At 50.8% G+C, this 16542-nt stretch overlaps 7 protein-coding genes across 7 annotated transcripts; 1 reads left to right on the top strand and 6 right to left on the bottom strand.

Moving 5' to 3' along the window:
• Nucleotides 1–79: 79 nt before the first annotated feature.
• MRS44_006988 (uncharacterized protein) lies at nucleotides 80–1279 on the bottom strand (the record flags this gene model as incomplete). The annotated part of the gene is made up of 3 exons (XM_046272472.2): nucleotides 80–187; nucleotides 240–696; nucleotides 750–1279. The coding sequence occupies 3 exons, from the start codon at nucleotides 1277–1279 to the stop codon at nucleotides 80–82; spliced, it is 1095 nt and encodes a 364-aa protein (XP_046139375.1).
• A 2458-nt stretch (nucleotides 1280–3737) lies between these two features.
• Nucleotides 3738–5237, bottom strand: MRS44_006987 (uncharacterized protein; the record flags this gene model as incomplete). Its single annotated transcript, XM_065621948.1, has 2 exons — nucleotides 3738–4420; nucleotides 4619–5237. The coding sequence occupies 2 exons, from the start codon at nucleotides 5235–5237 to the stop codon at nucleotides 3738–3740; spliced, it is 1302 nt and encodes a 433-aa protein (XP_065478020.1).
• A 444-nt stretch (nucleotides 5238–5681) lies between these two features.
• On the bottom strand, nucleotides 5682–8027 carry MRS44_006986 (uncharacterized protein; the record flags this gene model as incomplete). Its single annotated transcript, XM_065621947.1, has 4 exons — nucleotides 5682–7010; nucleotides 7063–7544; nucleotides 7594–7769; nucleotides 7822–8027. The coding sequence occupies 4 exons, from the start codon at nucleotides 8025–8027 to the stop codon at nucleotides 5682–5684; spliced, it is 2193 nt and encodes a 730-aa protein (XP_065478019.1).
• Nucleotides 8028–8567: 540 nt separating this feature from the next.
• Nucleotides 8568–9141, bottom strand: MRS44_006985 (uncharacterized protein; the record flags this gene model as incomplete). The annotated part of the gene is made up of 2 exons (XM_046279254.2): nucleotides 8568–8986; nucleotides 9051–9141. 2 exons carry the CDS (start codon nucleotides 9139–9141, stop codon nucleotides 8568–8570), a joined length of 510 nt encoding a protein of 169 aa, XP_046139378.2.
• A 1919-nt stretch (nucleotides 9142–11060) lies between these two features.
• On the top strand, nucleotides 11061–12160 carry MRS44_006984 (uncharacterized protein; the record flags this gene model as incomplete). The annotated part of the gene is made up of 3 exons (XM_065621946.1): nucleotides 11061–11255; nucleotides 11307–11446; nucleotides 11599–12160. The coding sequence occupies 3 exons, from the start codon at nucleotides 11061–11063 to the stop codon at nucleotides 12158–12160; spliced, it is 897 nt and encodes a 298-aa protein (XP_065478018.1).
• A 213-nt stretch (nucleotides 12161–12373) lies between these two features.
• On the bottom strand, nucleotides 12374–13654 carry MRS44_006983 (uncharacterized protein; the record flags this gene model as incomplete). Its single annotated transcript, XM_046280466.1, has 1 exon — nucleotides 12374–13654. One exon carries the CDS (start codon nucleotides 13652–13654, stop codon nucleotides 12374–12376), a length of 1281 nt encoding a protein of 426 aa, XP_046139380.1.
• Nucleotides 13655–14239: 585 nt separating this feature from the next.
• On the bottom strand, nucleotides 14240–16475 carry MRS44_006982 (uncharacterized protein; the record flags this gene model as incomplete). Its single annotated transcript, XM_046283758.2, has 3 exons — nucleotides 14240–14460; nucleotides 14517–16007; nucleotides 16085–16475. The coding sequence occupies 3 exons, from the start codon at nucleotides 16473–16475 to the stop codon at nucleotides 14240–14242; spliced, it is 2103 nt and encodes a 700-aa protein (XP_046139381.1).
• Between the last annotated feature and the right edge of the window lie 67 nt (nucleotides 16476–16542).

Genomic DNA, 16542 nt, shown 5'->3' with positions numbered 1-16542 from the left:
CCATCGCGCTCGCTTTCTCATATGCTTAATTCCACTCGCTACGCCAAATCACTTTCTACTTGTACATATAACACGTCTCTTAAGCCTGGGCCGTGACTTCAAGCACACAGCGTCCGGCAACCTGTCCAGTCGCCAGCTTGTGGACCCAGTCATCGAGGTCCTCAAGCTTGCCCTTTGATAGAATAGGCTATTGATGAGTCAGTATTTGAAATTCTGAGATGCTGTGGGATTAGACTTACGCGGACGAGACCTCGGGCGGTAAAGTCGAGAGCCTCCTCGACATCCTTCAGGTTGCCAACGACACTTCCGACAACGTTCAACCGTCGAAGAACCATAGTCATGGGGGCACATCCAGCAATGATGGTGCTATCCTGAGGAAGACCAACAGCAACAACAGTGCCGTTGGGACGGAGGAATCCAGGAGCAGACTCATAGGCTGCCCGAGTGGCGGCTGTGACGATGACGCCGTGGGCTCCATACTTTGTGATCTTCATAATCTCAGCTGTGATGTCTTTGGTCTCCTTGAAGTCGATAAAGACCTCGGCACCAAGCTTCATGCACAGCTCGCGCTTCTGGTCTCCGCCGTCAATAGCGATGACTCGCATGCCCATGGCTTTGGCGTATTGAACGGCAAAGTGGCCGAGACCGCCGCCAGCACCGGGAAGGACAATCCATTGGCCAGGCTTGACATTAGATCTAAGAAAAATGAGCACAATCCAGGGTGTTCTTTAATATTCACGAGTACTTACCGCTTGCAGGCGCCGTAAGCTGTGACACCTCCGCACATGATGGGACCAGCCTCCTCATCGAGGACACCATCAGGGAGCTTGGTAGTGTATCGACCATCGGCGATGACGTACTCCTGGAATGTTCCAGGAACAGAGAAACCACTGTTTGTCTGGTTGGGGCAGTGCACCTCATCCACACCATTGAGGCAGAACTCGCACTCGCCACAGGTGCTGGCAATCCACTTGACACCAGCTCGATCACCAACCTTCCACCGCTTCTCCATACCCTCACCAACAGCTACGACGGGACCAGCACCCTCGTGACCGGCAATACCCTTGGTAACATCCATCATGCTGAGGCCAAAGTCCTTCCACTCGTTGTGTAGGAGAGACTTGTCTGAGCCACAGAGGCCAGACCAGTTGACCTTGACCAGAATCTGGCCGGGGCCAGGCTTGGGAACTTCAATTGTCTCGATGGAGGTGGTTGACTCGGGGCCGACGCCTTGGCGGATGGCAGCACGCTGCTGAGCGGGAACCTCGAGGGAAGCCATTGTGTATAGAGTAAAGTGTGGGGGAGGAGACGGATGAATAGAAGTGATATGAATTGTATGAGTAGAAGAAGAAGCCTATTGTCAGGACAGAGCCCAGATTTATACCTCCCAACTCCAGCTTCAACAATCAGACCACCTCCCGGTGGCCCTGCCGATGTTCAGCTTCATCTTCGGTCCGCGGGTTTCCTTGGCATGCCAGCTCTATGCGAACAGGGAACAAAACAACCATGCCACCTGAACCTCCACGAAGCTAGCGGCAGCGATGGAAGCACGCGGTGGGTCAACTTGCAACAGCTCGCTTCATGCTTGAATATCGTTGGTAGAAGCTGCAACCCCCTCCTTGAACCGAAGGCGCAGCCGCCAAATACCCCTCCCCTTGATCTACATGTTCTAACGTTAGTGGGCCGAGGAACGCACGTCCGAGGAACGCACGGCTGCAAAACGCGGGGAAGAGGGAAGGGAAACGTGATCTGTCAGAGCCTCAAGGAGGGGGGGCACTTTTGAATTTGTGGGTTTACTGGCGAGGTCCTTGATAAGAGGCATTGATAAACGAGGGTATCACGACATTCACAGTGTTTCTAGACTCTAGGCATCAGCACATCTCGAGTCATTGTCGAAAGGATTCAAGGCTACTGATTCAGGTGTTTACGACGAGGGATGCAAGATGCTACACTGCAGGGGACCTGCACAATCGCCAACGCAGCCAAGGATCAAGCAGGCTCAAGAGGGAGGACTGCCTACAAAAGAGAGCACGACTCATGAAACCCCCCGTCACGGCCCGCAACGGATCCGGTCCGCAGCATCCGATCATGCCAGTTTCTAAGGTTAAACCCCAGGATCCCCCAGCTGTCGGCGGATGCTCATGGCACGACGTGTGTCCACAGCGGGCGCTTGTTTCGGGCAAAAGGCAGATGATCTCACTTTGCAACGAGACAGGGATTTTGGTGGATCTTTCTGGTGCGGAGAAAGCTGGGGACTGGGGGTTAGCTTCACACGACTCGGACTCACTTTTCCGCGACTTGTTTTTGGTTAACCACGTGTCCGGGCGTTTCATTGAGAAAAGGGGGCTTGTCGGGTAGGACTCTTGACAGCTCGTCCACGTGGTCGACACGCAAGCCGCTTGCATTGATAGCTCAGGATTGTCCCTCGGCGAAGAGGTCCGAGCTAGAGCCCCCCACTTCTGGTCCGGAGCCGATTTACCTATTTGACCGGGTGATCTACTCAGGGAGGCTGTTCGCATAAGGGCAGCAGCGCTGGCATCAGTCAGTGCACAGCATGTCGTGGCCCGCACTTGAGATTCAGTGAGGCAATTGACATCCTTGTGCTTGGCGTCAACGTTGCAGCAGCCGCACAAATCGTTGCTATTATGGCGTGGGATAAAACATGACCTGATATAAACTTAAGACCTTCTCAATGGGCAACTCGCGATATCCACCGCGCTGGAGGGATCATTTGGCTTGTCGGTGGAGTTGATGGGACTCTGAAACCCGGTCACTGCGAGGGGTTTACGAAAAATGTTGTTGGTTGGGTGCAAACTGTGACGATGAGCCTGAAAATCATGTGTAGTCTTGATACGAATGTGCGCTGGGGACACGCTGGCTTCTTTGTGTCTACATTTCTCAAAGCTGTATCTATTTGTACCATGTTGAAACATGTAATCTATCAAATTTTATTCAATCAGGAGCAGCCAGCATGACAAGCACAACCATGTCCATGACCACGTCGCCAAGCTCCTAATCCTAGTCGAATGGGTTGGTCCATGGATTCTGCTTAAACTGTTCGTATGCGTCAACCAGATTTTGCACTCGCTTTATGATCTCCGGATTGGTCTCGGTCCCTCCCTTGGATCCTGCATCAGACTCTGCATTCTCGTCGCCTGACTTTCCATCATCCCCATCGCTGCCCTCGTCTTCATCGCCCAGGTAATCCGTCTTCAGTCCCGGGATTCATAGCTCGAAGAAATATGTTATGATGTACCGTGATCAATGTTATCTTCCAAACCAATGGGAACTCCATGTTCGTGTCTTCTAACCCTCTTACCTCATGTTCGCCGTTGTGTACGAGTCCTTGCACTACTTCTGCCGTGTCTTGCCAAGGTCGACTTTCACGAAAAGGCCTTTGTTAAACCCTTCAAATTTGTATGCGAAAGAGAGAAATGTCGGGACGATCTAAAAGCTTGGGGCTTGGGTTAGACTTACTCCTTTTGCAGCAAACATGTCTTTAAACCCATTCCTGCAAAACTGGTCGGTCGGTAAAGACATCTCGATCGTGGCTCACGACGAGTCCATCACAATTGCTTGGAGATTCTGTTGGCTTGGCTGAAAATGGACCTCTTCAGGTGGCATTATTGTGCATTAAGCCTAGCACACAAAAGAGGAACATGGTTCTCAATTTCGGCCAATATATAATCTCTCGGCACACTTTGTTCAACTTTGCACCTTCGTAGAAACCTCATGCTTTAGAGGTGATAGAAATAGTAGGAATTCGCACCATATGCAAAACGAACATTCCATTCCATGCCATGAAGGTTCACCGCGTTGCGCCAAGCGTCCAGTGTCTCCTCGCTGGGCGTTGGGGGCGGGTCTCCCGTAAACTCCAGACAAAAAGACTTTGTGAAACCCCTGGTGACGAAACTGACGCCCATGTCAGCAAAGCCGTGATTGGTGAGATAGAACTCCTCTATCTTTGGCATCTGACTCGCAGCCCGTGCAGCGGCTAGAGCGAACCGCTCAAACAGTATTGGGTTGTATGTACAGTCGAACCGCTTCTCGTACTCATCGCCGGGGACTTCGCTGGTTGGGCCATCATCCCAATCCCAATTTCCGCTAAATCGGTCCTCTTCAGCCTCGGGGTCCCGTATCTGGATCCACTGGCCCGACGGCAAAACATCATTTAGTTCAATGTGAAACATGGACATGTTAGGCCAGGTCGGCGGTTTGCTCTCGGGATCCTGAAACTCAGGCCATAAGATGGTACTGTCGACGCTGGCATCGAGCAAGAATTCTCTGAGGCCATCCCTTTGAGAGAAGTGGTGGAGCTCCCGGCTTAGAAGGTCGCTCGTAGCATCGGGCGGCACAATACCTTGAGGCTGAAAAGTTTTGTCTTTCGGGGGCTTTCTGACATATTCGAGACTAAAACTCTCTATTGATCTTGGTAGAGTCTTCAAAGTATGCGCAAATGCTGTCAAGGCTTGTTGTTAATATCCAGAAAGAAGAGAGAGCCAAGGGATGCACCCAAATTTGCTATGCTTACCGGTTCTTTGACGGATTCTGAGTTGGGCATCTACCTTCTCCCCGTCACATAGGCACCAATCAACCCATTTCAAGCGTGTCATCCTACTAGCAATAAGATTGATCGAGGCTGGGGCGAAAACAAGGGCTAGTGATTGCAACTCCACCCGAAAAAAGGATATCTCAGATAGGTCTTGGATGTTTCTATCCCAATCCGCAGGAAGCTCCAGGTATGTTCTCCGGAGTTTTCCTGAGAAAACCTTGTCTTTTTCTCGTGGAACATAGCCAACCCAAGGAATACAGTGCTCCCTTGAAGGCCATATCAAGAGTGTCAGGTGGATGAGGGGTGTCCGGCGGCGTGGAACCCGCGCAAGAAGGCCCAAAATCTGCCTAATAGCCTTGTCGAAGACGACTTGATCGTCATAATCTTCGGGATTGGTGGATACATGAAGGTCGTGGGCGGGGAAGCGGATCTCGAAGCGGACGTGTCGGAGATGGGCGAGGCGAGGTGGCGTGAGATAGTTGTAGGCTTCAGCTACGTCAAGTCTCATCTGAGTTAGTTCCAAGCTGTTAAACGTAAAAGACTCCACGATACTCTGCCACTTGCGAGAGACGGTTGCGTATGGAACCCACGAAGTCTTGGGGCCCGGCTCGTGGAGGTGAGAGAGTAAATCCCATTTGACCTCCAAAAGAATCTTGCGCAACAGTTCAAGAGGAATATTATCCATGGCCGTGACTTGGCTCATACCAAATAAACAACGAAGAGATTTAAATTGGTTGAGGGAAACGGTGAAGGCTGGAAACGTCGACCAACAGGTGTTTTATATATACAGCAGTCACGTGAGGATCCTTCACACAACCTGAGCCCACTGCTCGAGTGGAGACCAGCCATCCTGCCTGAATCTAGCCTGAGTAAACGAGGTGACAGGCCTGTGCTGACCATCTACCTGAGTTGTATTATCGTGTACAACGGCTGTCGTACAATGGCTATCGTGCAATGGCCATTATACAACCCCTAAATATGTTGAGGCCAAGAATCAGCTGAATATGGCTTTTATTAACAACAACAGTACCTTCTATTCCTAAGGTTCAACTCATGATATCTCTATAGCCGCCAAAGTTGGTTTCCTTTTTACCACACACACACCCCTTTCTTCAACTCACCAAGTCCCTTACAAGCCGATGTCACTAAACATGACACCATTCTCAAACTTGTCCATCTCCGCCATTGGATAATCCATCCAAACATCCTCAAAATCAGCTCCTGGGGCACCGAAGCCCATATCATCATGATCCGGCTCAACACTCTCTCTCGGCGCCGAACACCCCTGGCGATTGCCGTTTATCAGGCTGTCGATATCAACGGGAGCATCTCCAGTCGTGGGGCTTTGAGAGGACTGCACCATTGACTCGACTTCCTCACTTGGCTCGGACGCTCTGGCAGACGGTTGGACAAAAGCCCATTCCATGGCATCCTTTGCGAGGTCTGCGGCCACATACATGTCTGCTAGTGAGTCAAGCACCACCATGCATCTTCGGTATCCCTCGTATGCTCTCTTCCTCTCGGCATCAATAACTCCTCTTATCTCGAGTAGGTGAACTGAAGCAGCGGAAACGACAACACTCAAGCCCAAAGTCGGTAAAAATCCATCAAGACCATGCTGATGAATCTCCCCAGCCATGTCTGACACCCTTATGGCTGCGTGCTGCATCCAAATCTTTGAAACTTCCTGATCGAATAGTGAAGACTCTTTATCTTGTAAGAGCAGAGTAAACCTGGACCGGTGGATCCCAGATATTGAAGCGTAGTAGATCATGTGGAGGATTGTGCGGTGAAGAGCAACAGTCCTATCCTCGTGCGCCACGAGATCACTCGAAAGGGTCCGATACTTGCAGTCGTTCGATAGCGCTTTCTGCCAGGCAACTAGATCCTCGCTGCACGAGACATACGCAGCTTTGTCGTCTGGCCTTGAAATGGTGAAGGCTTCAGCTGCTTCGTCGCCGGCGTTTTCGGCAAAAACAGAATATCGCGACCTGAGATAGTATCTCAAGCGACGACAGAGACTTGCCTTGGCGATACAAAGCCGAGCCAGGGCCGTTCTTTTGTGGCTGTCTTGGATGTAGGAGCACATGTCTCGTAGTTGGCCGCGCTCCGTTTCTGGCAACTCGGCAGGTCCAAAATCAGCCTCCTCGAGCATGGTGACGCAATAATCTTCATCGTTGATCCGCGGTGGTCGCTTCATGCCCAAAGACACCAGACGATCACGCATTAGACAGGTCCACCATATCCGTCGCCGGAGTCTTTGGATGCGGATCAAGGGCGGAGAGCTGAGGAACGGCGGGTCTCGATGTAGGCCAGCCGCAAATGCCTGTGATATTGCGACGTCGATCCAATGCCATGTGTTTCGGTGTTCCTTCGGGGTCTCGTACCAGAGTGTCATGAGCAGAAGCGCTTGGATGATGACGACCCGATCTGACTCGGCATTGAAGTCGTAGAGAAGCTAAGTCCGAAGTCAATAACAGCTAGATAAGATACTATAGAATCAGACTTACTCTAACTCTGTGGAAGAAGGCCTTGCGCGCTTCTCTGCGGGTGTTGAAGCCAGACTTCTTGAGAAGGTCCATGCTGACGTGTGCTGTCCCTGCAAACAAGACAGCCTGGTACAGCAGGAGGCTGACTTGACCAGAGCTACCTTCTCGATCGTGCACCGACCCGAGAAACTCTTCGACATCTACTACGGGTATGAAAGGATATACGTATTCGAAGAAGGACCAGAGAAGGGCGTTTTGGAGCTGCACGTTTGGCGCCGATAGGGCTCCTTTAGACCGTAGGTAGGCGATGTCGTCTCTGTCAATGCATGACGATAGTGGTTTGATGAACCCAGGCAGTCTATCCGGCTGTTCGGAGTCCGTTGTGCCATTGCTCGAGGCGTAAGAATTGGCTGTCCGTACGAGTTTGTCGGGCTCTGGCCAGACAGCTCCGAGGTTCATACCAGCATCACCAGTGTAGCCAGACACAAGGCGCAGCATCTGAGCTACTCTACCAGTCAGCCAACTGTCTAAATGAGCACCATAAAGGCTTACTCGTGTACTCGATGTCTTCGTCGACGCCGTAGTGGTCCGTTGGAGTTGAACATGGGGCCGCAGGGTTGGTCGGTCTCGAATCGTTGGCTGATCGATCTGCGTCCGCCTCTTGGATGGTATTTCTTCGATCGCTGGAATCTTCAGTCGCGCTTGCCGGAGGGTGTACTCTGATGCATCTGCCAAGACATGGTTAGTCTGATGTTCCTGGAAGAGCTTCTGTTGATCTACCTTCCGCCACGTCGGCTCACAACGACACATTCGTTATTATCCCATCTGCAATTTCCACATGGGAACCGCTCAACCACATCACACCTGACCTTGCGAGACCGACAGGAAAGGCAAGCCCGACGAGCTCGGCGTCTGTTGTTTCTCTGTCGTGGTTCTGTCTGACATGATGGAGACTCGGGATTCGATTCTGGATTGCCACCGTCCATTGCGTCAGTCGAAGGGACAAGATGTTTGAGTGTGGGTAATGAATACCAGTATGCCCAAAAAATCTGGGGTTATCCGGCCGATAAGGTCATCTTCTCCTCTCTACTCTTAAGGCTCCGATGCTAAATGCGGACCGGCTCCCGGCGGGTGTGGGGCCGGTTACTCGGTACCGAACGGGCTTGACTCGGACCGAGTCCGGCTATTCAAATGCCGAAACCCATGGAGGGCGCTGATTGGCCGGTTCAAGTAAAGTTCACCACAGAGAAGTAGATGAAGAACAGGGCTGCAGCATTCATCACAAGTTGAGAAATGGACTCTATTTTTCTTCTTTGAGTTAGTGAAATCTGACCGAGAAACGCGTACAAAGAGGAGAAACCACAAGTTTAACAGCCTCAGCCCATCGATAAACCAGATCTATACTCGGGTTAGCAGCAAGTTGACGAATTGAGGGGTACTGCTTGCTCATATTAATCGCTTATGTTTATCATTAATACCTGGAAACAGTCGGTAGGATCCGATTATTATTCACGGATTATCTCCCGTCACCATGGTAGCAACATGCCCGCTCCAACGAGTATTCCCACTGCAACTGCAAGAACGGCCACTCCGCCTTTCCTAGAAGCTCCACTGTCGTCGTCTTCCTTGTCTCCTTCCTCAGTCTTCCCGGCCTCCTTAGCATCATCGCTATCCTTTGCTTTCTCTATATCCGAATCCTTATGAACCAAGACTAATGCGGGAATCCAAGTTGCAGCAATCAGCTCTGAAGTCCACTCTGCCGTGGTTTCCAATGGCTCTTTGTATGTCGTTGCTGTCTGTGGCGCCCATGATATCAACGGCTGGGCGAGAGAGGTGCCATCAAGAGTTGATACGATGGTCAAGTCGCCCGCAGAGTAGCTCTGAAGGCATTGTTCTGAGTAGGTATGCGAGCTGATGGGTCCAGAGAAGTAGCAGTCACCAAAACCTTCAGCATTGTAGCCACTGCGAAGTTAGCTTCTTGGATAACAGGAAGACCTGTGTCGACTTACCTTGGACAACAGTGCACGAGAGTCTCGGATTTTTCCAAGACGTGGAGCCAGTAATCTGAAGGATGGAGATTTGTCGGGAGATCCGTCCCATAAGTACCATCAGCGGTCTGGGTATTCACGAAAACGCCTGATACATCCGCACCGCTCTTAGTCGCGTGTGCCAGTGTCCCAAATGTCCTCCATCCTGCTGGTCATGCGACGCCAGGAGAGTAGTATATATAAGTGTACTGAAAAGATCTGGATGAAGTCTCATTGGCGTCCCATTTTGAACCAGAAGGAACGCAGTCGCCGATTGGTTGAGCTTTGCACGTCGGCACTACTTGAGAAACATTGGGAGTGCTTGGGTGCACAAGAACTATGCGGTTTGTTCCGGTATAGCATGACGACGGAGCAGTATAAGTTGTTGTCAGGGCCCGAAGTTTTGAAGGCTAGTGCCAAAGTAGGCTGTCGTGGTGGGCATTTTGGCGGTGGAGAGGTTTGGCGACTGTGATAACAGGGAATGATGCAGGCTGTCAGCGTCTTTTAAGAAACGTGAGAATCTATGTCTAATCCAATCTGATAAGACGGCCAAGACTCAAAGGATCAAAGATCAGGCAATATCTCGTTGTAACACTCCACTTTGTAGAGCCGTGATTGGGTGTGAGGCACAAGGCTCATCTCGGCTATCCGTTCCGTGTTGGTCATTCCCCGGCCTATTCTTATTTCGGGACGGCCAAGGCAATGCATCCAGGCAACGAACGTGGGGCGAATGGAAATTTTGACCCAGTTGTTCATGGTTTCATCTTCATAGACCAACAGAACTTGGGGATCAGACCTGAGGCAAATTCATGGCCCTTGCAGACTGGATATCCAGTTTAATAAACTTCTAGAAGTAAAACGCCAGGTTCTAACAGGTGAGCTCTTACAGAACTTCTGCAGCCTCTACCACATGTGAATCGGCAATACTCGAACTGTTGTGCTACTTTCTTATGCCTAGATTGATGTTGGGCATCGATGCGGGAACATCACCAGGATTTGGCAACACAACAGATTCCCGAGTCAATCCGGACGAAACTCCAACATGAATGACCAGGCATCTTCAGATTATCCAATATGCCACAGTCCTCTGCCCGATCCAACGCAGGCGCAACGAAGACGGGATTCTTTTGGTTTCAGCATCTCGGATCTCAAACAATCCCGTGCGAGAGGGTGCGGCTTTTGTGGAATTCTGATTGAATCCATAAACCGCCAAATTCACGACAAGATCGAACTAGACTCGGACAGTTATTCTCTGATGCCCGCCATGGAAAGCCAGCGGCGTCACGTTACTCTATCCACTTTCGGGGGTTTTCCATATGACGGGCTGGACTTTTACTTGCTAAGCAGTTCGTGTCATGTCCTCTCTGCTCGCAACAATTGTCTGACGAGAGGCCAGATGAGCAAAATAGCTCGGCTCCGAGCTTCTTGGCGTCTTTGCCGCAAATATACAGCTTCCCTCGAGATATCAGAACTCTCCCAGAAATACCGCAAATGGCAGAATGCCCAAAAACATGGGATTTAATATCTCGCTGTATAGCAGATTGTGTTGCAAATCACCCTCACTGCAATGAGGAGCCTTCCAATGCAACGCTTTTATTGCCCTCTAGAGTTCTACAACTCACATCGGATGGAAAAGCGACAATGGTCCGTCTCGTCGATCTAAACTCCTCAACATCCGTGGAATACGCAGCGCTTAGCTATTCCTGGGGCCATACTCCAGCCCGCCCGCCGTTGACGACTACAAGGAAGAACCTTGACCAGATGCGGAGAGGAATCGATGTCTCATAACTACCATCAACTCTGAGGGATGCTACTGCTGTCTGCTCACGCCTTAGAATAGACATGCTATGGATTGATTCCCTGTGCATCATACAAGATGATGCGAACGACTGGGACAAAGAATCTCAGAAAATGGGAGACGTGTATCAAAATGCTTTTGTCACCATCATTTCGGCATCAACGCATTCTTGCCACGAAAGTTTCCTAAGCAACATGCGGCAAGACTCTGTTGCTTTGGCAAGGAGTGGTCCTGGAGATGTTTGCATCAAAGCGCGCAGATCAGTAGCACGAGGCCACCATCTTCGGTTCAATGAGTCCTACAGCGAAGTTGATTCTATCGACGGCCGCGCATGGACGCTGCAAGAACGCGTCCTTTCCAACCGGGCCGTCGTCTTCACTGGGGCCGAAGTACAGTGGCAGTGCCGAGCTTCCAAGACATGCGAATGCGGTCTTCCGTAGGAGAAAACCATCTCCGAGCTCATCAGAGACCAGTTTGCCAAGGCGAACCCAGGTTGGGACGCCAACATGGTGTGGCAGATCTTCTTGGTCGAGTACACGAAGCGTAGCCTTACGATGGTCAAAGATAGGCTTCCTGCTTTGTCAGCGATCGCAAGGAAAATATCGACGTCGATTGATTCCGAGTATTTTGCCGGCCTCTGGAGTAATTCATTGGTTAAGGGGATGTGCTGGACTGTGTTTACCGGCAAGCCTCGCAGAGACAGCTATTTCCAACAACTTATATCGCGCCCAGTTTCTCATGGGCATCAGTGGTCGGCCCAGTGAGATACAAGACATACAGCGCAGTACAAGAGCCGCGCTGGCTTGCTCGTCCGGTATCACAGCACATCGTTCATCGAACCGATGACACTTTCGGTGGCGTCTCTGAGGCCTATGTTGATTTAGAAGCTCTTCTGCTTCCAGCCCGCCTTTCTAACGTGAGGGGCGGCCAAGGCTTCGAGCTGCATATTGACTGCATCCCAAACGTCCGCTATATCACGGTAGAGGTAGACGATCCTATCAAGCGCATCGCCCAAAAGGACGGCTTGAATTCTACTCTTCGGCGGTTTCCCACCCCACCGGGTGGATATCGGCCAGGAGAGGAGGCCTTCATCGACACTCCTATTCATTTCATGCCATTGTGTGTTGAAGTCACCTTCACCCTTGATCTAGCTATCACTTGGTGTCTCTTATTGGGCTCTATGTCGGATAATGCGGGGTATGAAAGATTAGGCAATGCTACCGTCTATGTCAAGACCTCGATTTCTGACTTTGGTATACTTAAGAAAGAGAAACAAATTATCCGCATATTTTAGGGAGGTATATTGATTGCGAGATGTTACAGACTGTAGGAATAACTCTTTGTGGGAGAATGAATAATTGTATTCTCGTCCTCGAGTGAATACTATGATAGAAGTGACTTTATAACACGGCGTACTAAGTTTTGCGGTCTTAGCTAGGAACCAGTGCGTCTCCTGAAACCATGCTCCTTTTCAAAACGCAAAGGGTTATGATTCAACATGTAGGGGTTAAGCAGAAGCTGCAGTTCCGTTGACATAGAGCGTGTATGATCCCTGCTCGACGTTGGTCAAGCTACCACTGAAAGAAGTGATATAGCTGTCGCCGCTGAGGGTCCAGGTACTGGAAGAGTCGATAGCAACAACAAGACTAGCAGCGGTCGTTCCGTCCGGGTTGATGGCGCCAGTGAGCTGGGAGTTCTTGGCCAGGTTAACCGCCAGGGTGGAAATCGAGTCGGCATAGATGTCGCCGGTGACGGTCTGCTCAGAGAGGTTCAAAGTGGCATTGCCGCCGTTTGAGCCAACGCTTCCCCAGCCGTTGGAGGCATCGTTGCCAGAGACGTTGAAAAGGTAGTTGCTGTCGCCGCTCAAGGTAAGCTCAGCGCCAATGAGGGTAACAGAGGCGGCCGTGTTGGTGACGTAGAACATGCAGCCGCTAAAACCCTCCATAGAGCCTCCGTTCATCACAAACTCGGCAAGTCCCTCCTCGGCGTCGCCCGACATGCTCTGATATAGCATCACGTTGTGCAGCTCCTGAGTTCCCGACACGCCCATGTTTCCAGAAACGGTGCAGTTGTTGATGGTAAGTTCGTTAAGACCCTCAATAACGAGAGCCTCAGATCCGGAGGCCTTCAAAATGGCATTGCTGACGGTCAGGTTGGCCGTCGAGTAAACGGCAGGGGCACCCTGGGGACCTGAAGTGCGGTATACGCCGCCATCGACAACCAACTTGCCGCCACCACGATCGCTGCGGATGGCGGCCTTATTGTTGGAGTCAATGGTCAAGTCTGAAGCGTACATGGTACCACCGCCAGCGACTTCAATACCACCAGAGTTGCCACCCTCAACATTAATCTTGGTGCCGCTGATATAGATGGTGGCGTTGCCATAGGCAAAAACACCGTCAGATCCCTGGCCAACGTCGTCGACAGAACCGCCAGTGATGTTGAGAACCGAGTTCCCAACAGCGAGAACGGCAGCGTTGAGACCGTAAAAGCTGCTAGCATCATCGTTGGAGGTGTTGCCCGATTTGATGACGGTAACGTCAATCAGGGAGGCGCTGACGGTGTTGTTGGCGACAAAGACGCTGGTATCATTATCGCTGCAGGAGTAGGTGCCCCCTTCAACGACTTGACCATCGGTCAGGTCGTAAAGACCTTTACCACTGTTAACAGTGGAGGATCCACCATTGCCTCCAGGGGGGCTGCCGCCAGGAGGTGGTGAGGGTGCGGAGGTTTGGGCGGTGGCAGCGCCAACCATCAGCCCAAGGCCTGCTTTGACGAAGGCGTGCATGTTGCTGTTTCAAGTAGAGTGAAGATATGTGAGATAGGTGTGAAGAGTTGTAAGAGTTGGTGTGTAAACTGAGCTTGAGATGAATACCAAAGATAGTTTGGGAACACCTTCTTTATAATCCTTCAACATGGCATTGGCACACGCGTTCGTCGCTACATCTAAGCATGTTTCTGCCATAGTAGGTTTGCATATAGTGACGATATCCCCACCCGCATCGTGCCACTAGGCTTGTGTCGACCCAACCCACATCCCGACGAATCAGTAGCTTTTGCGTAAGCTATGCTTAACCTCAACTTAAAGCGACCAAAAAGGACGCGTCACTGCCGAAGAGAATATCCAAAACATCAAGGGTATAAAACTCATTGTTTCGGGACGGCCCGAGGTGGTGCAAACACTGGAAAGGGGAACTAACATGTGGTTCGACCAGGAGCAGGGTTCATAGAATGGAGAGATCAGTACTTCTGATTCAATAGACAAGAGGTCTAGGAGATATGGGAGTAGAAACATCGTGTTCTTGATATAATCTAGAACGGTGACATGTCCAAGCCGAAGCTAAAACTATGACCTGGTTTTCCCGCCGGAAATTCAAATCAGTGTCAACGTCCTCCTCTCAGATCGCTCAACAACATCAACACATTTCTTCTCCGCCTTCATATCCGAGCCGCTAATAACAAAAACACCCACTCGTCTGTACACGCTGTTTCCTGTCCCTTCAACAGGATATATTACCAGGCCCTCTTTCTGTACCCATGCAGTTTCAGGCCGGGTACTTGAAGTTAGCAGTAAGCCGAGTTTCTCCATCTCAACTATTCACCAAAGTTAGCATTATCATGTCCAAACATCCAACAGCTGCATTGCATACCCTTTTCCTTGACCGGCGTAAAATCCAGCAGAGCGTGTGCTACATAATTGCCATCCGGTCCAGCCCGGATGTTCCATCTCCGAGTATTGTCATTGCTAGAACCTCCACGTGAAAATTCAGTACCATCCAGAGACATGAAGAATCCATCGACTCTGAGAAATCCAGAGCGTACAGCGCCGAATGGGTTGCGGACTTTATCGACGACATCTATACCGACATCAAGCAGCTCGAATTGCGCATCCCCATCATCCATCGGTATGGCTAAGGACCAAGGCAAGAAGTCGTTTCTACCATCTCTCAGGGAAAGGGGACTCCAAGAGGGTGCCAAAGACTTTGTCCGTAGATCGTGGAGGAGATGGGAGAGGCTTGGTCGTTCTTGATCAACATCTTTTTCAGGACTGTCCAACGTGCAACTCCACATGAGACCAGTTCTCAAGTGAGTATCCCAGATACCAGCAAGATAGCGTGCACCACTCGAGTCTGCTACCCATCTCGCAAGACCTGCGAGTGCGGGGAGATGATCTGATTCGTTCGTCAATTGGCGCTGACGATACTCATAAAGGACCTTGTGCCAGAATTCTCCAAGTTTTTCCAGTGTGGCTTTCCACTCATCCTTGTCTATCACAAACGAGACAAGACCCGGACCAATGGTTGAGATACCGTCTTCGCTCTGTGTCGAAGTGTTGCTATCGCCGTTCCATGAAAAGTGTGTGCCAGCTCGACCGATAAAGAGTCTTCTTTTAGACAAGTGAAACTCTTGAAATGTCCAGCCTCTTGTCAGCCACGAAGCCGTGAAAATGTCGAGATCCTGAAAAAGGTTGGCGCATCGGATGCCATCATCAATCATCTCGATGGCTGTCGGGAGTTTGACCTCGCCCCTTAGAACCATGCTGTAAGAGCCTTTCATATTAGGCTCGCACGGAGATTGATAGTCGACATTTATGGTGGGCAGCCGCCTTGAGAGGAAGCTCTGCTTGCATGAAGACGAGCCGAGGGAACAGAGCGTGACGAAAGCGTTCTTGTAGATGAGGCTCATGAGTCCGCTCTCAGTCTGCCAATCTTGGCCGTCACGCTGGATGATACAGAGTGCATCAACCCAGAGGTAACGTATGGGATTTTGAATCCCTCTGCAGAATCTGATGGTATCCTGGATTACCGGCGAAAGCTCTTCTAGAGAAATGTGCTTTAACCTGCCACTCAGGGACTCAGCCGTAGTAATGGACTGATGTTTCGCGATCTCGGAAGGGCCCCAGCAATAACTCAAAGCCGCATACTTTAACTGCGTCTTAATGTCCTTAGTGATGATGAGACGGATGGTCGGATTCTCCCCTTCCCCAAGGTCGAGAAGGCGGGTAGGGTTAAAGTCCTTGTCGGTCTCGGGTTCGGAGCGAAGTGGAGTCTCCAGGCATTCATTGATGAACTCGAGAGACTTTTCCGACAACGCGTCCCGTTCGGGCCATGGAATGGTTTGAAGCCATTCTTGGACGCATTCTACACAAGCAACAATCAGCCAACCTTTCCAGTAGTGCTTGCGACCCAGACGTCATATATCTGGAAAAGATACCAACCTTGGTGACTATGAATTGAAAACACGTATACGTTTCCAAGTTCCTGTTGAGACGGGTCATCAGGCTCAACGTTGACTACCAACGCCCCAGGGTATTTTGGTCCCTGGATATAAGCATCCTGCAACAGATATCTGTAGCGGACGTTTACCTCCCCATCGTAGTCTTTCAGATGGCTTGTCGCAAGCTCTGATCTTAGCATGGCACAAAGCTCACATCCTACTTTCTCAGATGCCTCAAGAGATGGAAAGCCAGGAGCTCTGTCCACAAAGGAATAGGCAAAGTCCTGAACCGCGCGATAATCCACAACTCTCTTGCCATCCTCGGATGAGCACGACGCATGGGTCTTTTCGAGATTATCCAGTCTAAGCTGGTCGCATCTCTCGCACAGCATGAAGGGCTATTTACCAGAGGGTGTTGAGGTGTGATGGTCGTAAGATGCCGCGTCAGATCGCTCGTGC

The sequence above is a fragment of the Fusarium solani genome, assembly GCF_023522795.1.
Source record: "Fusarium solani strain SB1 chromosome Unknown bctg00000003_1, whole genome shotgun sequence".
Taxonomy (NCBI): Eukaryota; Fungi; Ascomycota; class Sordariomycetes; order Hypocreales; family Nectriaceae; genus Fusarium; species Fusarium solani.
The sequence above is the reverse complement of the archived record's forward strand: the minus strand, read 5'-3'. Positions and strand labels throughout refer to the sequence as shown.